This window comes from Pholcus phalangioides, unplaced genomic scaffold (assembly GCF_987345545.1).
Source record: "Pholcus phalangioides strain wild (caught in Gottingen) unplaced genomic scaffold, Ppha-v1.0 ptg000022l_1, whole genome shotgun sequence".
Classification (NCBI taxonomy): Eukaryota; Metazoa; Arthropoda; class Arachnida; order Araneae; family Pholcidae; genus Pholcus; species Pholcus phalangioides.
The window spans coordinates 24,822,395-24,846,479 of NW_028301615.1; the positions used below are offsets into that span (position 1 = coordinate 24,822,395).

The 24,085-nt window shown below is 33.2% G+C and overlaps 1 protein-coding gene across 1 annotated transcript in view; it reads right to left on the minus strand.

Moving 5' to 3' along the window:
• LOC149070050 (sorting nexin-33-like) overlaps positions 1 to 24,085 on the minus strand; it is a 30,065-nt gene that overhangs the window by 3,378 nt on the left and 2,602 nt on the right. Inside the window, exons 2-13 of the mRNA XM_089250196.1 lie at positions 23,834 to 23,882; positions 20,975 to 21,061; positions 20,780 to 20,854; positions 20,400 to 20,558; positions 18,274 to 18,431; positions 17,834 to 17,924; positions 15,406 to 15,531; positions 14,396 to 14,510; positions 11,784 to 11,914; positions 9,037 to 9,140; positions 4,866 to 4,969; positions 2,057 to 2,134 (exon numbers count right to left, since the gene is read on the minus strand). Coding sequence (XP_089106322.1) covers positions 2,057 to 2,134; positions 4,866 to 4,969; positions 9,037 to 9,140; positions 11,784 to 11,914; positions 14,396 to 14,510; positions 15,406 to 15,531; positions 17,834 to 17,924; positions 18,274 to 18,431; positions 20,400 to 20,558; positions 20,780 to 20,854; positions 20,975 to 21,061; positions 23,834 to 23,851 — 1,246 coding nt within the window. The 5' untranslated portion in view covers positions 23,852 to 23,882. The remainder of the gene's footprint in view (positions 1 to 2,056; positions 2,135 to 4,865; positions 4,970 to 9,036; positions 9,141 to 11,783; positions 11,915 to 14,395; positions 14,511 to 15,405; positions 15,532 to 17,833; positions 17,925 to 18,273; positions 18,432 to 20,399; positions 20,559 to 20,779; positions 20,855 to 20,974; positions 21,062 to 23,833; positions 23,883 to 24,085) is intronic.

The window sequence follows — 24,085 nt, forward strand, 5'->3', positions numbered from 1 at the left end:
GATAGCTTTTAACTTAATCAGCATGAAGAGAACAAAAAATTTCCTAATTCAAATCAAAGTTTGTGTGAAGGAAAAAAAGTGTAATTTTTTTTTTTAGTTTTTGTTCATGATCATCAGTTTAAAAATAAAGTTTTTATCATAGACTAGCTTCCATCAAATGCTAATCTATGCTAACTTCCATCCTAAATGCTGCATAACATGAAAGAAAAAAAAAACGAATATACATTTTCTGCCATCTAAAGCAATTTTACATGCCCTATTCAATAGAAATATAAAAAATTTACATATAATTTAAATAAAATTTAATCTTTTGTACTGTATGATACATACTGAAAATTTCAATACACCTGCCTGTGGGCTTCAAAAAGTTTTGAAAAAATTACCACTGATTCTACTCATTTAAACATGCACAAAAATAAAAAAAAAACCTGGTAGAATTATTACAGGTTATTAAAAAAATATATATATATTAATATTTTGTAGGCCAATATACGGCAAGAATAAATTCAAAAATCCTGCAACCCTAGAGTGTTAGAGAGTGACGTCATTCACACAACTCATGATCAAGTATAGCACAAAGAAAGAGAAAAAAAAAAGGGAAATAACTAGTTTCTAGAACAGAGAAGCTGGAGGAAAGAAAGGAAAAAAATTTGAAAGTTTTTTTTACAGATCTCTAAGAAGTGCAAGAGGCAATAAGTAGCCAACTGTTATGATTTTTAACTTTTTTTTTTTTTTGCAGCTTTAATAATTACATTTCACCGATAATTTCGTTTTTATGTGTTTCTAGGTGAGATGAATATGCTTAAACTTTTTCAAAAATTCTTGAGGCCAATAGCTTGGAATACTTTCCTCGTAAGTTATACCAAACATGTCACATTAATCTTTAACTATAATATCAAAGGTTATATTATATATAATAATATTAGTATTCTAATATACAACATAGCTAACAGCATGCACTGTAAATTACTGGTGAACTGTTGATCCTAGAAGCATACTTCTAATTAGAAAAAGTATCCGAATAACGTGTGGACCTCAGATAAGTCATTCATATTACTAGGTTGTACTGATGCTAACAGTACCCAGTACCAACTTGTTGAAAAAAAAAAAATTTACAAAAACCGTAATTAAGTGGTGCAACCACCAAAAAAATATGCTACTAAACGAGACATGCACCTTGTCCACATTCCTCTGTGGAACTTCTAAATTTGTACATGTTGGAATATGTGTGTATGCATAGTGAACCTTCCGTGAAGTGTGTTTCTGTGTAATGCTTGTTATGTGTATTGCTGCCATCAGCAATCAATGTTTTTTAAACTGAGTTTTTCTCAACTCACAGTGATTGAACTGTAATGAATGAAAATTACTGTTGTAGGCCTGTTGCTCTCTGCAGTGAGAAAAAAATAAAATATGCTTTAAATGTAGGACGATTATTAAACATTAATAATAAACTAATTTTTCTCTCTCAATACTACCACATAAATTCTTCATTTGTCCAAGGTGTGTATGAACATATTTTCTGGAAAAAAACCCTTAAAGTTTGCCATGAAATCTTTATTGGGCATGGACCACAATAAACACTGTAAATATAATTTTCCTTGTCAGCTGTGTATTTTTCACTTGTTTTATCTATGTCAACTCCATGAATAAGTAGTTTTTATAACCATTTTTTTCTTTATCAAAAAATCTTCATGCTGACAATACCAACTCCGCCAACTGCATTCAAATCCAATAATTTCCCCTTTCATAAATTTTTGAAGTGTTTATACAGACCTTATGCATGTCCACTCTGTATAACCATTTCTGCCCCAGCATTTCAGAGCGTTTATTTCAATTTAAATCTAATATAATATTAGCTAGCATATTTTGAAAGATCATTTTTATTTTATATTAACAATGAAAACATTGAAAGCGAGCTTGTGTTTGTACATGAGAAACTTAATGTCAACCAAGTACAAAACAAATATTTCAAAAATAATGTTTTCTTTTCTGTAATGTCTTTTCTATAAATCTATTTTCTTCCACCATTAATATATATGGCTGCAAAAATACTTACAAGGAGAAATCTCCATTTCAAATGCACCGCTCAGATCTTTAAATGCAGCAGCCAATTTTTGGAATTCTCTTTTGTAAGCTTGAAAGAAAAAAGATGAAGAAAATGAAAGCTACTACGTAATTTGAAAGTAACAGCTTCATTCATATACAATTAAAATATTGGAAAAATTATGACAACTTAGAAATTTTAACATTCGCCAGCTCCTCTCGAAATTAAAAAAGTTTGAATAACGAATTTCATTGCAGGGAAATAGACTTAAATCATTGTGAAATATCTTTATAATCTAGTACCAGTATAACACGGTGCAACCTTGACACAATGATATCCTGTGGAACAGATGAAAATATCGTTGTAGAGGGATTATCGTTATACTGAGAGGCATCATTATCTCACTATGCACTGCAGGCATTTGTTTGTTTTTCATAGTCGATATCAGAAATGCAATTTTGCCCAATATTGATTAGTCAATCATTAAAAATTATGTAGGTAACAAATAATTTGTTTCATGTTTGCCATAAGGTTTGATAATCACAAGCATAGGCAGAATTTTTGCGGGGGGGGGGGGGGTAAAATGTTTTCTCAAGGAATCTCCCTCCCCATTGTATACAAATTTGAGTGACTAAAATTAGAGAAAAATGTATTGTAAATATTGTATCAGTATACGTAATATCGTAAATTATATATATCATATCAGTATATCCATTTCATTTGAACATACTGATAAAGAAACTATACTGTTGCTATATGACTTTGATTTATAATTCATCAGTATTTAATTAGACAAAAGAATTAGTAAAATGTTGAAAGCAAAAATTAGAATGATTCGACTAACTGATTGTCTAATGTTAATCTGAAACAATCCAATATTTTTGTTTGTTCTGTCAACATGCATCACTGCAAACAAGAAATGATGAAAATCTATTTTTTTTCCCAGTACAAACATAATTGTGACAGAGGAAGGAATCCAACTGTGTGTCAGTGGAACTTTTTATATATATTAGTGCCACCGTTCAAAATCGGCCAGTTCGCGAAGTGGGCTGTGATCCCTGGCCAAAGTCAATAACAAAAATTATGATTCAGGATCATCGTCAAGTTGGCGTATTTTTTTGTGAATAATTATGTCCACGTTAGTTATAGTAATCCATCAAACCACAATCTCACGATGCAGTAATCTTTTTTTCTCTGAAATTCTGCAGAAAAGACTATATCTTTATATAATTATTTTTATAGTTTTCTCTCAAATTTCACTTTTTTTCCACCTTCTCATCACTAGGTGGTAATCCAATACAGCTGCTATATATAGGCATGTACCACAAGTTAGGGATTTAAAAAAATGGAATTGGCTCCTACCAGGCTGTCTTACATCAGCACATCAAGCTTTGGCCAGAAATTTCCGGCCACTTCATGAAATGGCCAGCCAAAGTCTGAATCATTTCTGCAATTCAGACTTTTGCCAAAATGCTTGCCCACTTCGCAAAGTGGTCGGCCCCGTTGAGAAATGGCCACACGTCTTTGGGAGTAACATACATATATATACTTTCTAAAAGATAAATTGAATTGAAGATTCATAACAGTAAATGTTTAAAAATTAAAAAAAAAATTTCAAAGTTAGCACTTTTTATTAAAAACTTTTCTGGAACACATTTTTGTGGTGGTGCCCGTTAAATAATGTGTTACTAATGTATTTTTCGTGTTTTTCAAATTTTTTATTTTCTCAATTTCGCTTTTTCTTTCTCATGTTTCTTGGACTTTCAAAACTTGTTTTTTATGCCTATCTTTGGCTTATTATCATCAGAAGCATTTTTCCTTTTTGGGGGGCAATAAAACAATACCCCCTTGAGAATGACCTTCTAATTGTTCTATTTATTTATTTTCTCCTTCTTTGTTCTAATTTTTGTATATACAGTAAAACCTCGATAAGTCATCACCTCAAGTTATCGAAAAATTATGACGGCTTAACCGAAGTGACGACTTAACAAGGTTTTACTGTATTATATATATATAGCTCTGACCTTTTACTGAACACTGTTGTTGTTGTTGAAAACCTACACTGTCTACTGTAGTTGCTGAACACAGAAGGTGGTGTTGAATTTTAGGATTAGGGTGCCTGGAGAAAAAAAAGGGGGAAAAAAACAAAAAGGTGTGCCCCAAGTCCATACAGTTAACAAGTGCTCAAAAAAGGGACGAGGTGATGGTACAAAATGTACACATACAACTAACCTTCAGTAGTGAAAAATTAGATTATGCTGCAATTCTCTAATAATGAAAAAGCCTTCTGCATGTAGGACAGACAATAACCAAAAGGAGGTTGTTCAAATAGCAAACTAATGCTAACCTGTGGGAGTAGACAGGGAAGGGACACTGCATAGATGGTGAAAAAAATCGATCATACCACAACAAGCATTCCAGAAAAAAAAAGGAACAAAACCAGTTCCACGGAGACTCGTTGAAGGAAGAAGTTTGAAAAATATAAAAGGAAACAGCAAAGCTAAAAACATATTGCTATAGCTCTCTGAAAAACATTGTTATAGACGGAATTATTGGGCCTATAGTAAACAATATAGTTGTATTGAGAGGATTTTAACATAAGGGTAAAAGCGATTGCGAAGTAGATAAAGAAAACTATTGTTGTACAGGGAGTTAGCGTTGTAGCTAGGTTTCACTGTATCACCTTTAAAATTTGATAGATGATAAATTAAATTCTATGTAAATCCACAAAAAATCAACAGCTAAATATTTTATGTACGTTTAAAACTGTGATATCATATTATGCATAAGAAAAATGAAAATATAAATAAGGATCACTTACAACTGCAATACTTTTTGCACAGTTCCTGGGCAGTACTATGCATGAGCTTAACGCTATTGTCCATCTTTGTAGAAAATTTACCAAAACTATCAATCTGTGCCTCCCTTTGAAAATAACAAATACAGCATTTCAGCAATGTAACAATGGTATTACAGCCAATCAAGTCTTAAATAAATTGAAATTGCGTTGAAAATAAGAAAATTATCTAGTTTTGTAATAAGTCTGAACTTTCTCAAATTCCTAAAAATTAAATTTCAGGGTCATGATACAATGAAGAAAGAAATTTCTTTCAAACTGAGGTACAACTTCAGTCTATCACCACGGGCAATTTACTATATAGTGAGTTGAGCCGGAAATGTATGTGTATCTAAAAGTCTGAGTGAGTATATATAGTTTCGATTTTTCAGTGCTGCCATCTATATTTCAGAAGCAAAGTGAGTGAGTTGCAATGATTGAATAATTGTAGGCCCGTTGCTCTGTGTGGCAAGACTTTTTAATTGGACGATTGGCTCACATTCACGCCTTGATGACTATGACAGAAGAACTATAGAACTCCTCACTCTGATGAGAATAATAACTGACATTTCCATTGGAAAAAGGTATTATTTTAGAATAAAACCAATAAAATTAGAGGATAATTATATAAAATGAATGGCATAATTCATCTATTTATCACTGAGAAATCATACCAAGGTGATCTGATATGCAGAAATAAAGAAATAATAAAGAAAGGTTACAAAAAATCGTTTAACACATAAAAATATGTGAAAAAATATTTTTAAAAAATTAACCATTCATTATACAAAGATATCCTGACTTATGTCAGTGTAATACACTCTGAAATTTATAAAGTACTGTAGACTCTTAATAATTCTGCCATGCCCTATAATATTCCGACCGTCCAGTAATCCAGCGTTTTTCTTCGAGCGTAGAGGGAAAACACGTCACTCATTGACATGTCTATGCCCAGAAGTTTATATTATTTAAATGGGCTTTTCCAACTAACTTCCAGTAATCTAGAAATTTAATCCAGCATATCCTGATCTGATATGTGACAGATTAGCCAGTGTCTACTGTAATTTAAAAAAAGCTATGGGTAAAGGAAGGTAAGTGCTCAGGTTTCCTTCGAGTGAATTATATTTCTTACTAGCTGATACCCGGCGACGTTGCCCGCCCCGTAAAAAATTTATAAATGTATCACTTATTATTTCTTAATGAAAACATTTCTGCATCAAGTAAGAAAAAATTACTTTTATTTTTAAATATTTTAATTAAAAACTTCAGGCAATCGCTTGTGGATACGCAATATTTTTTGTTTTTCCCTCTGGTGTGTTAGCAGTTAACATTTTGGTTGGTTACATATCTTCTATGCTCATTTAAACAGTATTTTTGGGCACATTTGGTTTGACCTATATATAATAATCTGCACTGGCATGAAATGCTGTAGATGCCCCAGTTGTTGAGTGGGTCAATGGGATCTTTTAGTTTAGAGAAGCTAGGTTTATTGACGGGGGCGAAAACCACAGAAAAACTATTTTCGTAGGAAGAGAATTGTATATTCTCTTTCAACAAACAATTCTATCACATGACTGAAGGCCTTGCCATGAGAAATCCTCTCAGCCCTGTTCTTAGTGACATTACACATGCACTATTCTGAAACAAAACTCTTTCGTGAAATTCGTTTTCCTTCGTTTTATGTCACATATGTTGACGATTGCTTCATCCTTCTCGACTGTAATGCTAACATCGACCATATTCTAAATACCCTCAATTCCATTGACCTCTGCATTCAATTCAATATAGAGGAAGAAAACAATAACAAAATTGCATTCCTGGACATATCGGTCATTTGCCACGAACAAACTTTCTCTACCACTTGCCTTACCCAAACCGTTTGCTGTTTCTCTACCCCCCCCCCCTTCCTACAGCCTTTCTGCGCATTCTCTGGCACAAAAGAATGCCTCATTCTACACATACGTGAAGCGAGCCATTAACATCTGCTTTTCGTAGACGCTACTTGTATCTGAACTGAATTTCCTAAGAGCAATAGCAGTTGATCGTGGCTACTGCAGCTCTTTCATTGATAATCCACACAGCAAACATATTGAAAACACTTCCGCAACCAAGCCTAAACCCGAACAAAAAAACTTGATCATTTTGCCTTTCTTCCCAAAAACTAACCAATGCATTGCTAAAATCCTTCGAAAATACAATTTTTGTGTGGTTTTCTAACCCCCATCAATAAACTTAGCTTCTCTAAACTAAAAGATCCCATTGACCCACTCAACAACTGGGGCATCTACAGCATTTCATGCCAATGTGGACTATCATATATAGGCCAAACTAAACGTTCGTTTAAATGAGCATAAAAGATATGTAACCAACCAAGACTTTAACCGCTCATCCATAGCCCAACACTGCTGGTCCTTTGACCATAAATTTGACTTTTCTTCTGCAAAAATCATTCAAAAATGTCCCTCGCCGTCTGACTTAGACTTCTTTGAATCATTCCACATTAACAAAAAACACAAACAAGTTGGTCAACGACCTAACTAGCACACCACCCTTTTCAAAAATCTGGCAACAGATTCTACAATAATTATTCTTTCCCATCAGCATCACTATCACGTTCTCGTTTGCAATTGGCTCTGCCATTTTTCTTTTTTCTGTCCTCCACCCCTGCTTTTGTTGCTGGTTCATTTTGAATTTGACTCTCTTGTCTACAACAGCGAGTAACTCCCGCTATAAGGAATACTTTACTATATTTTTCTTTATCTCTGCTACTGATGAAGGAACTTCATATAGTTCTGAAACACATATAGCCGTGTTCCTTCTTGCAATTTTGGGTCAACTAACGTTGGTCATTCAATTGTATTTACTTTATTTGTGATTTAATTGTATTAATAATTTTAATTTAATTATTTGAGAAAAATATGTATGACTGCGCCATAATCCTCGTATCCTAGGACACACATTCTTCAATCAGATTCATCCTCTGATGCAACCAGCTATTTTTGTTTTTAATCTCTAGGACAGTATTTCTAATTAATGCTTACCCGGGCACCCTAAGCCTAACATCATAGAAAATAAGGACTCTGGTCTATGACATAGCCACTGGCTAAATTCTAACCCTAAATTTTGCTTTGTTCCTTCTGAAACACATCTGGTGAACTCCCATCAGTATCTACATGAGAACCTCCGGGGTCCTTGAACCACATTTTGTAAACCACTCGCATAAGAATGTACCCATAGTTATTTTTATGTTTGAAGAGATCAAGGAAGGGAAAAACTCCTTGAAAGCAAATCTATTTATCACTGAGCCATCAAGATTTGCTTGATGTGGGTCTAAGTGAAAAAAGAATCATTTGCACACACACACAGGACAAGATGACATAAATTCAAGGTGACATAAGTCATGGTATAAAAAATGTACTGTATAAAAAATTTATTTTCTCTGTGTTTGTTTCCAATACAAATCTATGATTCTGAACCAACCCCCCCCCCCCAAACTTAGCAATGATCCATGTCAGAAGTCTAGCATTTTTACATAGTGGTCAGCAACTGGTCTGTCCCTTTGTTAAATGGCTAGTGCCTGAAATCTGGGTGATATATGAAGTGGTTGGCCACTTTACAAAGACAAAATTCTAAAAGATAAAATTACAGCGATCTCTCGCTTATACGTAGGAACAAGGAAAAAGACATATAAGTGAATAGAATTATTATCTTATATCTTTGACCAGGAGTGGAGGAAATCGTCTTATCACACAGAGAAAAGTATAAATGATAGATCACTGTGGTTCCTTCATTAAGACAATGCACCTAGCTAATGTGAATCTCTGCCTGCTCTGTGAAATTTAAGATGGTAGTAGTGTCATATCCTTAATTTTGTTTTTATTGCACATAAGAATAAGATTTAAAAAATTTAAAGCTTTGCCTTCATACTCTATCATTTTGAACTGAAAGAATTTTCGGCATTGATAAAGATATACATATCTATAACAACTTGCCATGCATTCAGAAATTTGCCATTCTACAGTGGCACTGAGAGCATTTCCTATAGTTTCAGAGAATTCAATACCGATTTAATGCAAAATCGTTCTGAATTTTCCTTTAATAATTTCAGATTTTTTACTACTTTTTTTTTAATTTTTCAAGTTAGCAGTTTACTTACACTATATTGGCATCTAATGGAGCATCTGGAGCTTTGATAGCATGGAAGAATGAAGCTCCGACAAGTTCATCTTTCTCTGCTCTTCTCTTTCCAGTCTTCCACATCTTATAAACAAAATTAGAATTTAATGAGATTCTAAGGATAAATAAATGTTTAATCTGTGGCTGAACTGTTCAACACTGATTTTATGCTCAAAGATTTTTCAGTGATTTTAAGGTGCTGATTCTGAATCTGGAATTGGTTTTGTCAGATTGGTTCTAGTTTTTCAGATAAAGTGAAAATTAAATTTCAATGGTAATACATATGCAGTGTAACAGTCGATGGAGAAAAAGTAATCAAATCGGTTAAAAAATAACAGAAAAAACAAAGAAACTGATGAAAGACTGGGGAGAATTTCAGAATAAGAAGAATGATCCTAAACCAAAAATGTAATGTGCAGAACTTTGTAAGACGTATGAAAGCCGATTACAGAAGATGTCAGGAAGTTTAATTGCAATATTGTAAAGAAAGCACTGGAAGATAACAGGAGCTTAAAATCAGCAAAACGAAAAATGTGTGTAGGGAAAAAAGAAATTTTTGCAATAAAAAGGAAAGATAAAACTATCACAAAGAATGGAAATGAAATTATTAGTATTGTTGAGGAATTTTATAATACTCTATACAAACATGAAGAACAGGATCGTAACAGAGGAAAATGAGCAGAAAGAAAATGGAGCAGAATTTGTACAAGTAGCACCTGTGCTGAAAGAAGTTTACAAGGCTATACTATGCATGAAAAAAGAAAAATTCCCAGGTGAAGTTGGGATTTCAATAGACATTGCTAAAGAAGTAGGAGAAGAATTTGCCAGTATGTCAGCTACCTTGTTCACAAATTGTCTCACAAAATCGGATATGCTTGAAGATTGGAATCACCAATGATGGTGGTTTTTTACAAAAAGGGCGAAAAAGAGGATATCAAGAATTATCGACCAATCAGTCTCTTATCAGTAATTTATAAAATGTTCACCAAAGTGATTACATATAGGCTTGAATCCGAATTGGACGAAGCCCAACCAAAAGAACAAGCAGGATTTCAAAGTGGATTTAGTACAATGGATCACATCCAATCAATCAGGGAACTCATAGAGAGACATGGAATATGAATTACCATTGTGTATGGCGTTGATTTTGAAAAAGTGTTTGACTCTGTCTTCACATCTGCTGCTGTTAAAGCTCTAGATCTAATTGGGGTAGAGAAGACATACATCAATATCATCAAGAAAATATATGACAAAGCAACTGCATCGATTCATTTGGATAAAGGAAAAGCAAAGATTAAACTTGGAAAAGGAGGCAGACAGGGTGATACTATATCACCAAAGTTCTTTACTGCTGTTTTAAAAGAGGTAGTCAGAAAACTAGATTGGGATGAGAAAGGAATTAAAATTAATGGAGAATTTCTCAACCATTTATGTTTTGCAGACAACATTGTTGTTATCAGCAGTAATCCAGACGAACTAGAAGAAATGATACAAAAAATGGTGAAAGCAAGTAATCAGGTGGGTTTGAAAATGAATCTGCTAAAGACAAAAGCAATGTTCAACTCCTTTGCATTTGAATAAGACGATCTTGCTCAACAACATAGAGATAGAAGTAGTAAAAAGCTGTGTATACCTGGGACAAGAAATTACCATGGACAACAGAATCATTAATGAAATAAACAAAAGAATCAGGATCGGATGGAACACTTTTGGCAGAAACTGTGTAATTCTGAAGAGCCACATGCTATTATGCCTGAAAAGAAAAGTGTTTGATCAGTGTGTATATGCTACCAGCATTGGATTATGAAGCTGAAACATGGACACTCACAAACAACACGATACAAATGCTGCAAATAACACAAAAGAGCATGGAAAGATGTATGTTAGGCATCGCAAGAAGAGACAGAAAATGAATCACTTGGATAAGAGGCCACACAAAGGTGCATGATATTATGGGAAGAATTAAACATTTAAAATGGAAATGGACTGGACATATTGCAAGAAGACAGGACACAACAGATGGACCGCAAGTATTCTGGATTGGTACCCTGTGGTGTTAAACGTCCGACAAGGCATCCCCAAACAAGATGGATCAATGAGATCCAAAAAGTGGCTGGAGTCAACTGGATGGCAAAAGCATCAGACAGAGTAAAATGGAAAATTTAGAGGAGACCTTCATCCAGCAATGGATTGAAAATAGATGATGACATAAGCAGCATATAAATTACATTTGAATAACATAAGAAAATAAATGAAAAATTGGAAGTAAAAATTAGTGGCTAGTGTTCGGAGTGTGCATTATCTCAAAAAGTAGAGTCAATTCAGCAAAATCAACACTAGTTTTAAAATCAGCAGCACTAATGTACCCTTAAGCCATTAAAATTTTCTTGGGAACATGAAATTTTTTTTAATTTTTAGTTGAGCAGTGGTATCAAGTTTCTGCATCATAGTTTTTAGAAAAAGTGAAATACGGTGATGGATTTCAAGAAACACAGCTTTTGTAACCTCAGATGAGCAACTTTTTCCTTCGATTGATGAATATATAAAAACAATAATTATCATTCGTCTATTTTTGAAATTTTTTCCTCTATGAATTGGAATTATCTAAGCTCAGATTTTTTTTTTCTTAGACTGGTTTATAAAAACCAGCTTATAATTTTTTGAAATCCACAAATATGCAGGCTACAAAACACAGGTAAGGGGTAAAATGTGAAACAAAATGCTAACCTTTTCATCAGTGCAAGTGATGAAATGTTTCCATACATCACTCTGACCAAGGACTGGATGCCTACTAATTCTGTTAACCCACATTTGAAGTTGTATCATTCTATGTTCGATAAAAATATCTTCATATCTTCCTAAAACATACAAGAAAAATATAAAAGTGAATATCTTACATCAAAGTGCTTTTTCATAATTTTTATGTACAGTGATACATCAGCTAACAAATACCTTATCTTATAAATTTTTTGGCTAATGAAGGTTTTTTTGGTTTCTCTGCCACAACTAATTAATAATGATTTGGCTAACAAACATTTTAGTTGATATGAATGCACATGCTAACTTAAAAAGCCACATTCTAAGCTAAAATCTTCATGTGAATCAAATGAGTAACTGTTACTTCAGCCAGATTAATTAACTTTCACCATGCAATTTCTTTCTGGATACACTTTTCTTTCTTTAAGAAAAATTTTGAACCATTTCATGTAAAATGAATAATTAAGCTTCGAGAAAATACATTAAAATTAACAGGAATGATATACATTACCACAAATGGACAAGTGCCAGGTCACCATGGCAACTAAAAAATTGGTATTTAGTGCCTAAAATTTTCTTTGTGTAGTTACTAAATAGCAGGCTGAGAGCAGCACAAAAATTTTTGAAATTTATAGCAGCATATCTGCCAACATATGAAGGGGGGGGGGGGGTCACTATGCCCAATAAAAAGTCAAAAGAAACATTATTTTGGACCCTTTTCTTTGATAAAAATTCTGAACCAATCCAATGGTAAATTGTTTATCAGCTTTCGGCCAGTATTTGTCTTTTTGACACTACTTCTTAGTATTTAATAAAAGTTACTTTGAATGGACACTTCCTAGAACAAATCAAATGATTTTGTATAGAAATCTTTAAAAAATTGTTTCAGCTCAAAGATTTCAGCTAACGAATATGATTCGAAGTATCACTGCACACACACACACACTTCCCTAAAAAGTTTATACATTTCTATTTATTTTTATTGAAATCTTTTCATTGGTATTCTCGAGTGTATTTGAGTACTATTGTTTGGCAGTAACACTCAGTGCCAGAAAGACGCTATTCAAGTTTTACCAGTACAGTGAGTTGAAGATGACATCAATATTTTTCCTGCTAATGACAAAAAAAAGGGGGAAAATACACTATATACAGTAAAACCTCTCTTTTCTGAACACGAATGGGACAAAAAAATTTATCCGTAAAAGAGGGGTGACCTTTACTCAGGGGTTTGAAATGCATACATTTATTATACAAGGCTAAATTATTATTTGGCTGTAAAAGAGGGGTGATCGCATCCACTACTACTAAACCACACATGCACCTCGTCCATATTCCTCTGCAGAACCTCTAACAAATTGGCACATGCGAGAATGTGTGTGTACATGTAGTGAAACCTGACGCAACGTTTGTTTCTGTGTAATGCTTGTTATGTGTAGTGCTGCCATCTGCCACCAGTTTTTCTAACTATGAGTGAAGTGTAATAATTGAATAATTTATCGTTGCAGGCTTGTTGCTCTCTGTCGCGAGACATTTTAATGCGGAGATTGGCTCACATTCGCACCTCAATTAAAAAAAATCATAAAATTTAGCTTCACATTTTCCAACTACTGGAATTCCCCTTCTTGTGATCAACTATGTGAAGAAACAAACCCCCAACTCTTCTGCTTTCATAGTGGAATCAATTTTTAATTATGGTGAACAAAGAACTCTGGAATATTCAATGATTCTGCTATTTTGGCTTTCGACATCAATTTCTAATCAACTTCAGCCAAAACTTTCAATTTAAGATCCCACCAAATTGGCCGGCATGACGACAAACTGGAGGGACACCAGATTTTTGAATGTTGGGTTCTGGTTCATTTATAGCCGAGATTTAATAAGGATCATGGTATGCATTCAGCTAATTCAATAGAATTTTATAATAAAGATATTTAAGAATTATCCAGAATTTGTGATTCAAATTTTCCAGCATGCTGCTCTCCTTTGATGTTTCCTGGTATGCTGGCTAATGCGTGGGAGTATGGTAAAAGTATAGAGCTCCATTTATTTAGGACAGCTATGTTGAATGAATAATTTTAATATTGAATGATATTTACCAGTCATTACATTTGATAAAACATAACATGGCAGAAATATGAAAAAATTCGGGAACTGTCGTAACGGTTGTTATAATGGGAGTGTCGACACTGACTGTATCAAGTATCTTTGTAGTGAGGTTTCACTGTATTTCCAAACTATTTTACCAATACCCTTTAAAATCAAAGAGTATATCAAAGCATACTGTAGTTTCCTGCATATAATCCCCATGTGCAAATTTCATTTATCAATAACAAAATCTTAAGGAATGCAAGGAGTTATGTTTTGTGCATATTTTTGAAAAAATTATTTTTCACAAAAATTTTAAAACAGTTTTCTATTTCAAACATTTTGGGGGGGGGGAGGGAAGCTGTAGAGATAATATGCAGCAAATTATATAATCTCCATCAAGAAATTCAGATGTTTTTACAACATGAAATACACGAATTATGCACAGCAAACTAAGGTGCATATTTACACACCCATGTACTTAAATTGGAACTTACCAGAATACTGTTTTCCAGGAAGTGGTGGAATGGGTATGAGAGTATATTTTGTTTCCAACCGTTCATGTAGCCAATCAAAATGCTTGAATCTTCTACTCACTTCTATGTTGCTGAACTGAAATGGTTGAGCAATGTTACTCAATTTTCAATATAAATGTTCATTAATTTTAAGCAAAATAAAGACTTGCATTCAGAGGAATTTCAAATTACAGGATATCCTGGATTTGAAAAAAGAAATGTGAATGAGTAGTATATTAAAGGACTGGACGTGTTTTGGGAATTATTTATAAAGTGTTCATGAAATTTAAATCAGTTACTCTAAAATTTATCATAATTCCCCTATGGTATTACACTCCTCAGTCCTGGAGGCCATTTTGAAGCATTTTATTTAACTAGGTGGACTTTTATTCAACTACTGTTTAGTGTCTTCCACAGGTGATGCAGTGATTAAGTATATAGGTTAAATTAGAATATTTCAAAACTAAAGGCTATTTCACTATAAAAAAAAAAAAGACAAATTTCACCATGCAATTTGAATGCATGGTGAAATTCTTACACAGCAATTTGAATGGGTCTTTCTAATACGCATGTAAATTATTTGTCATGTAGTTATTTCAATTGTACCAATATTTCATATTTTTAAGTCCACTTCATTGTGATAGCATATAATGAAGTAAAAAGATGAATAAACCTGATGATTGTAAGTTTTTCTTATGACTTTTCTAACAAACAAACAAGATTTCTCAAGAAAAAGACAAGTTGATAAAAATAATTATCTTTTGAGTGTTTTGGAAACATTTTTACAAAACTATTAGCAGTAAAAAATGAGCAAAAGACATTGTATTTTTCATTTTTTTTTTAGATTCAAGTTGCAGATGATTCACAAGTTTTCATTGGAGGGTAAAAGCCTGAACATAATATACAGAATTTGAAAATAATTCTTTCTGAAATAAAATCAATTTATAAAAATTATATCTATATCATAGTGATAATATAATAAAAATACATACAGATGGTGTGAGTTGATATGCAATGTAGCTTTTCAAGCCTCTTAATTTGCTCTCTTTCTTAGGTTTGGAAACTGTGCAAGTGTAAGGGATGTCGACAGAAGCCCACCTGATTTCCTCATCATCCTCCTAGAATATTATAGAAGAAGAAGTGATATATAAAAGTTTGTAAATATTTTTCTTCAACAAAAGTATAAAACAAATTTCAGGAATTTATGAATAGAATCATTTTCATCATAAAATTATCTGCATATAATTTGAATATATCTAAACACTCGCATGTCAAAGTTGGTGAATAACGCACCAACTTTTCAGTGAGACACATCAACAATCAGCGCTTCTCTTTTTTTCTTTCCTTCAAACCAAGGACAACTCCGGTGTACCGCCATGGACGATTTACTACCTAATAAGCTGTGCCGGAAGTGTTACTATGTGTATCGAAGAGTCTGAGTGCGTATCTAGTGTTGCTATCTATATTTCAGAAGTGAAGTGTAATAATTGAATATCTGTACTGTTTGTAGGCTTGTTGCTCTCTGTGGCAAGACTTTTTAAAGGGGAGATTGGCTCGCATTCATGCCTTAAAGTTGGGAACCACAGAAAACCAACTTCAGCCAACCACCACTGTGGCAATGGTGGGGTTCGAACCTGAGTCCTCACGATACTAGTCCGTCACTGTGACCACTCGACCACCATAGCAGCAGCACACTTCAGCAATAGGCTATAAACCATAAATACTATAAATAAAGTACAGTAAAACTCTGCTCCAGTGAATCTAATTTAAAACGAAAACCCTTTTTTTGTTCTTGGCTCATAGGATGTTTCCTTATTCAATCAGATATATATAATAAACAATTTTTCGGTTCCCCTGACGTTTGTTTTTGATCATAACTATACAGTAGATCCTTGATTAACTGATCCCTGTGTATTCTCTGTTAACAAATTTTGAGTCTGAATTCTTCTCCAATGAAAATGTGAATGAAGGAAAAGAGACAGCAAATGCAAAATGAGCAACAAAAAATGATTCACCTGCAAAGCAAGGATAACCAAATTGGCTATACGGAATTAATAATTATGGGCCATTCTCACAAAATTGGACAAAAATGAACAAAAAGTTATAAAAATAAATGTCAACCAAAAACTTCAAAGTTCTCAGGTACATTTCGTGTTTTGCTTACTGATAAATAAAATACAGTACGACTTCGGTATAACCATCACTTTTAACACTGTCTGGTCAATAACATCACTTTTTATTGATTCTTCCCAGCATATTAGTGAATTGGGATTACTCCTTATTTAGTCACCCTGCTTATTAAGTCATTTTTATTCAGTCCCCAGGGGTGATGTTAGACCGAGGTCTGACTGTACAGTGAAACTTTGCTACAACAAATCCAATTTATGACAATTTTTTTTTTGTTCTTGACCCATAGAATGTTCTCTCATTAGATCATATGTAGCAAACCAGAACCTTTCGGCCCCTTGAAGTTTATTATAATGGGTTTTGATTTTAAATAACTATGCAGTATATCCCCACTTATCCAAATCCATCATTTATCTAGAACTCTGTTAACAAAATTTTTGTTTCATCAGTGAAAATTTATTTCAGAAGTCTGAAATTCTCCCACCAATGAAAATTCTGTTAATGAAGAGAGGCAAACAGACTTTGCAAATGCAAAATTATATATCTGCAAACCAGAGGATAACCAAATTGATTGTACGAAACATGCAATACAAATGTTCTATATTCCTGTGTGCATATTTAATTACAACTAGTGTAGATGATACTGGACCTTTAATTTAATGTATATTTGATTATCATAGAATTTTGATTTACCAATGCAGGCTTGTCTCAATAACTTGGATAGAGATCTATGTAAAATATTTTATAAGCAAAAATAAAATGATAATTTTATATATTAAAAAATAAAGAGATGGCTTTTCTTAGCCTAAAACACATCAAGGAAAATACTTTCTAGATATTATCAAAAGTTTGCCAATGCAATAATATCCACAAAGTTTCCTCCTTGATAACATTAAAATAATAAAAATTTAGTAATATGATTTAATATAAAATAACCTTATGACTTTCACATAAAATGTTCCCCAGATACAGATGATGAAAATACTGCAAATTGAAATGATGGATTGAGATTAATTTAAACTTACTCTATATAGTGCCATCATTTGTTTAGCAGAGTTCTGATGCAGTAACGAGTTTGGTGTTATATCGAATCACAAAGTTACCTGCCCAAGCCCTATATATGGAAAATTTGTTCAGTGAAAATTTCTGGCGCTAAACAGGCTTGTCACGACATTAGGGTTGCTATAATGGGGTTCAACTGTATCTCATTTGATCTAAATGATTTTGATGAGATAAATGTTCTTAGAAAATTCCAACATTGAAAAAAAAATTTTAATGAATCTAAATACTTACATATATCTCCACATAATCATCAGGTGAAACATTGGCATTAGTCTGGCCCAAAATAAATGTTTCGCCACCAGATTTCACAAAAGCAGAAAATCTGTATAAATAAAATTTTAAAAATAACATTAAAATTAAAATGTTTTTTTTTTTAAATTTCATGTCTACTGAGATGAAAGAGAAAAGATACAAATGCTAGAAATCTTTTGATCAAAGCTACAAAATGTTAATGGCTATTAAGTTCTGTCAATGGTAATGTTGTGGTTTTCTTACCACAGTATAGCCATTTACAGAATATATAAATTTTGAGAATCAACACACCAAAGTTTCCACAACTGTTATCAATTTAGATTGTGTAAACTAATTTACACCAGATGAGTTGCCATTATTAAGGTGACATTAAACTTTATAATTGAACAGAATGATTTATGGGATGTTGATAAACTGACCTGTTGAAGCTTTTCTTCACAGCTAACTTGCTTGAAGGGTCTCCGCTGGCAATAGAACTTAAATCCCCTGTGCTGCTGCTTTTTTTCTCCATAGTAGGCACTGACAGCATGCCACCACTGCCACTACCACCAGAAGGCTGACCATCTTTTCCTGAGCTCTGTAACAGTTCAATAACTATAGTAAAAACTTTTTTTAAGCATAAGGTGAGGAAAATAACAATTTCAAACTATTAGTGACACATGAAAACATCAGGAGATTTAAAAAAAAATAATTTCAAGGAAGATTTTTGCAGAAATGAATTTAAATTTGCTTCTGTCATTTTAAATACAGTAAAATGCCTCTCATGGGAACACCGGCAAGACAAAAAAAAATTGTCCATGAAAGAGAGGTTTGTGTTATATAAGTTAAAAAAAAAAGCACAAATATTTTTTTGGCCATAAAAGAGGGGTGACCATTAAGCACGATTTCACTGTTATATTGATTAAATGTTAAGCAATATTCCAGAATAATTAGATTTTTTTTCTTTGTAAGGGGCACTTTGACATAGAATAAACACACATCAATCAAAAACATTTTTTTAATAGTCAGTTTCCGCTCAGGTGTGAAGAGGATAAAGAGTATTTAGAAAAAAAAAATCAGTATTTTACACTATCTACCCTCTGAAAGTGTAAATGACATAACTACCAACTTAGAATTAAGAATTAGAATTAGGGAAGTTTTTACACAGATCTAAATTCCATATAAAAATTAATGTAAAAGGGATTTTTTGAAAAATAATGTAGCGATTTTCCCCATGAACAAAAACATGACATCGTGCAAAAAACATCACCCAAGGCACTAAGGCACTAATCATTGCCAATCAGTAAGTTAAATTACCTATCTTTACTACTTTCTAATCAAATCAAGCCAACAAAAAAATTGCCATCAGTTCGAAATGGGACATACAGACTCAATGGGACATATGACCAAAGCAAATACAAATCATCTCGCCAATTTTGGATGTCACATGGAATTGACGCTGGCTGTTTGGGGAATTTTGTTTTTTTTTCACCCCGAAAATGAAGTACTTTCTTTGTTATTTGACGCAATGGTGACAATTTACATTACACTTGCGACATCATTTCGGAGGATTAAAAACAAAAACATGTCTTTCTTTCAAGTAAATTCTTTGGAAATAATTTTTCCTTAAAATTAGGTATTTTTTACAATCACGGCCAAAATTCAGGAGACTCTTGGAAAATCCGAGACTTGGCCGCTATGCAATGAATTTCATGTGAAGCTAGAATTTGTGTAGTATACAAAAGTATTGTGGGGTAAATCATTTTACAGTATGAAACCACTATTTGAATTTTAGTAATAAACTAATCAATTATAATTTTTTTGTTGTGAATAAATACATATAAATATATTATATTGGGTTTCTTGTAACAAAGAATGCCAATGCAGAGGAGATGCAAACAGCAGCATAAATTTGGTGGCGACTGATGACAATGATGATATTGATGAAAACTCTCGAGATAACGATAACCCCTCTACAATGATAATTTTTCTTGATCTATAGAGTACTGATATATCAAGGTTACACTGTACTTTACAAACCTGTTACTTTATCATAAAGGGTTGGACTTGAGATGGTGCAAAGATTGCAGCAAAATATCAGGGGAGGATAAAAAAAAGAGATTAACATTGCTCACAGAGTAAAATGTAAAGCAAGGCTGGACAAATCTCAAAAAAAATTCTGGGCACCAGAAAGAAAAATTTTTAGGTGGCAAAAAAAAATTTCAACTGAAAAAAAAAGTCTAAAGTAATAAGTCTTTTGACTTTTTCAGGGTATAGTGATTCTCATGTTGGCAGATAGGCTGCTATAAATTTCAAACACTTTGTGCTGGTCCCAGCCTGCAATTTGGTAACTACACAAAGAAACTTTTGGGTGCCAATACTAATTTTTTAATTGGCATGGTGACGTGACACCTGGGATTTGTCCAGCCTTAAAGTGAAGCAAAATAATGCACTGTAATCTTGTTGGTCTAATACATTGCATTGCTCGAAGAAACCAAACTAAATTTGCTCAGATGAATTTTACTAGTTCCAATTTTTTAAATAAAATTCTGGCATTTTTCCTTACTTTTTGTCCAGAAGCGCAATCATCATCCCATTCATCCTCCCAATCATGAATGGCATCAGACTCATCACGTGAACCTGTGACTTGAATATCATCAGCAGAGTACTGGGACGAATGCATGTGGTTACTATATTGCTGGTCTGATCCAGAACTCTCGATAACCTAATTGGGAAAAAAGATATATCAACATTGTAATTTATAATGATAGGTGTGAACATTACACAATATTAAATAAAGATGGATAATGCTCATTATTTATGCACAGATTTAAAATTTTGAAATGCAACTGTATGTAAAATACATCGGGGGGGGGGGGGGGGAAGAAGAGTTTGGTTCTTCAAGGCATTGATTCAATTGAAAGAATGAAATTTTAATCAACACACCTCAACATATGCAGCAGGAAACAGACCAGATTCACCTCTGCTATTTGTACCTTCCCACCAGCCATCAGCTATATCCTGGAATCAGGAGAGATGGAAATTAAATAACATCTCAACTTTAAATAAAATGAAAAAAAAATGAAATTTTTGCAAAAATAGTATCAAATAGTTAAAATATTATAGAAAATTTGCAAGTACTTGTCTGATAACTGTCACGATTTCATTTGCCCATACTGTCAATTCACCTGAATCAGGTTGAGCTTGGAAGTCATACAGAACTTTTGCCTATGTACATGTGTAAAAAAGAAATATAAAAAATATAATATCAATAATACATATTTATTTAGACAAAAAAACTTCAGGAGTAAATATGTATTTGCATTTACAAATACTTTAAAGTTGATATCAAATAATCAAGGCCAGACTTAGGCAGGTGAAAAAATGCAGCTGCACCTTTCTGAAATGGGTCTGTTATATCCCCAAAAAGTTTTGAAATCCTAATAAATCAAAAAAACTATAAGAAGCTTGAAGGTAAAGGTTGAGTCTTTTCATGAAACAAATTTTTACGATGAAGAATATGAAGCAATATTAAAATCGAGTGAAAAATTATGTCTGGGATGTATTTGATCCTTTTTTTGATAAGGATGGTCATTTAGCCTTTACTAGCTAGCCCTTAGCTTAGGACAAAAATGAATTTTTCTTGCAAAGTTATATAATTGCCTTATGAGCCGCTCCTAATTTCACAACAAAAAATTCCTAAAGGTGGACCCACACTTCACAGGCTCAGACTCCAGTGACCAATCCTCCAGCGGATTCTCTAGTGATTTACAGCCAGCTGCAGAAGTGGTATATTAACAAAATGAAAAGTAAGGTGAGGAAATTACAACAGAGACCTGGTGAGTATTGCTCTTATTTTAAGGTGCTCATCATCCCGGGCATCAATCCTAGGGAAGAACATAGAAAAAAATATCTTCCCTATTTCCCAAAGCAGAATGTTTTGCATTGCTCTGCAATGAGCCCTTGACTGACTGGAAGTGCTCTGCAGTAAAAGTTTCCATAATAATGTTTTCTACATAACAGTGCTCCTTAAAATTCTTTCAGATTGTTCTGCAACGTACGTCGCAGATTTCATTATATTTTGTATTGGGGCCTCTAATTAACCTGAGGCTATCATCAATAGATGCTTTCATTTCCAACCCAACTAGATCAGTAAAAATGATAATCCGGAGTTGATGCATATTAAAGTAGTAGTCATCTGGGCATACCCAGCATTAGAATAGGTGGCCATGACATTATGCGCAGATGACATGTTAAAGTGCAGGAAAAAGAAACAATTAAAAATAGAAAATTTGTTAATAGAAGGAAAGGGGTTTACAACATTCTGCCTCAAGCCTCACAAAGCAAAAAGCTTTGCATTGTTTTTCAATAAGCTCTATTGTAAGAAATACGCAACTTATTTTGTTGCAATTTAAGGTTCAAGTATGAAGACTTTGGAAATGATGTTGATTTCAGTTAGAAATATAAATAATACAAGATATACGGAAGACTGGATGTTGTGAAGATATTTATTATTTGAGATATTAATTTTTTAAGGAAGGAAAAACTCATCTCTGCCTCTACCGGGAGTCGAACCCAGGTCCCTCGATTGCCGGACGAGTGCTCTAATCATTAAGCTACAGAGGAGGTAGAGATTTTCCTTCGCTAGAGCGTATATATGTGCCGAACAGAACCGTGCGATGGACGGTGAACCAATCAGCCGATAGCTCATGGACGACGAGTCACCGGATGGCTATATATATGACATGAATATATTTCATGTCATAGAAATATAAATACTCATACATGGCAGCATGTAGATACCAGTTATTGGAATAACAGATAATTCTATCATTTGGGTAATGTTATCACTTTCATAAAGTATGGAAGAGACCTACATAATAACATGGGAAAATTTTCTTGAGGATTTCAGTTTAACTTTTTTTCATTTTTTGTGCATTTTGAGCTAAGGCAGAGTGCATACTGCACCACAACGACTGTAAAGCGTAATAAAATTGACACACATTGGTTAATGACATAAAACTGGTGTTAATTTCATGTTTTCAACCAATCCATGTTTGTTTCATTATGCATCACATTTGTTTCCCTTGTCATATCAGTCCAGTGTGCACCCTGCCCAAGACTTTTTCTGACTTATTTCCCTCCCCCCCCCCCCATAAATTGTCATCAACTAGGAAGACCATGTAGGAGATGAAAAGGTGTATCATCCTTCCTAGTTAACAATAATTTCCATACTCAGTTCACTGTGGCCTAATCAGGCCATAATACCTCCTATGATCCCTGTTCCATGTGGAAAAAATTGATTTTTATGATGGCTTTCTAAAAGCGATCTTAAGAACATAATGGGCTCCGGGCCAAGGAATTTCTCTGAGGACCTACCAGGCAAATTCTCAAAAATTTCAACCAGATCTCATTTTTGTGAGGCCCGGCGGGCCAACTCAAAAAAAACCAGTCACTTTTAGACAGTAACAGCAAATCATAGATTGAAAAAAAAATCCATTCCCTGTTGATCAGTTTCTTTTATATTTTTATTTTTTATCTTATTATATTATATAACCAGATCAACATTTTTTGTTCGAAAGAATTTTCTCAAGAGATCTATGGAATGTAACTTACAGTACTTTAAAAAAAAATTGGATGAATGGGGGAAAAAAATGATCTCTGCTTTTTTTTTTCAGGGAGGATAAATCCTGTTTCAGAGCAATGTGACAAAAAAAGAGTCAGTGCAATGCAGCAGCAGTATGATCAAACATTTTACAACCAGTAATGAAAAATAACGAAGTTGTCTTGTTTGTTTGCACCAGAACGCATGTATAGTCATCAAAAATGCTACAGGGTTTTTTTTTTGCAATAGTTATCGATTATTGTTATAAGAAATTCAGAGTCCTGATGTGATCACATAAAGTGGTAAGCAGTATATAAGCCCTTCATAGCCTATATATTTTTGCAATATTAATATACATACACAGCACGCATCACAAAAATAATAAAAATTCCAACCTGAATATCTTTAGTCATGTTTTCTGTAAAATTCTTGACGTTGCGAAAGCTATAAAGAGGGAAATAAAGATTATTAATTTAAATCAGGTAGAAATAAAAATTCTGAAAATAAAATTTTAAAACTGCAAAATTGTCAGTAACATATGCATCAAACTGACCAGTACATTCAAGGTGAAATTTTTTTCAAATAAGAATCACCTTTCTCTAATGTAATGAATGCCACTGAGCCAAGCATCTTCAACTGCTGCCACA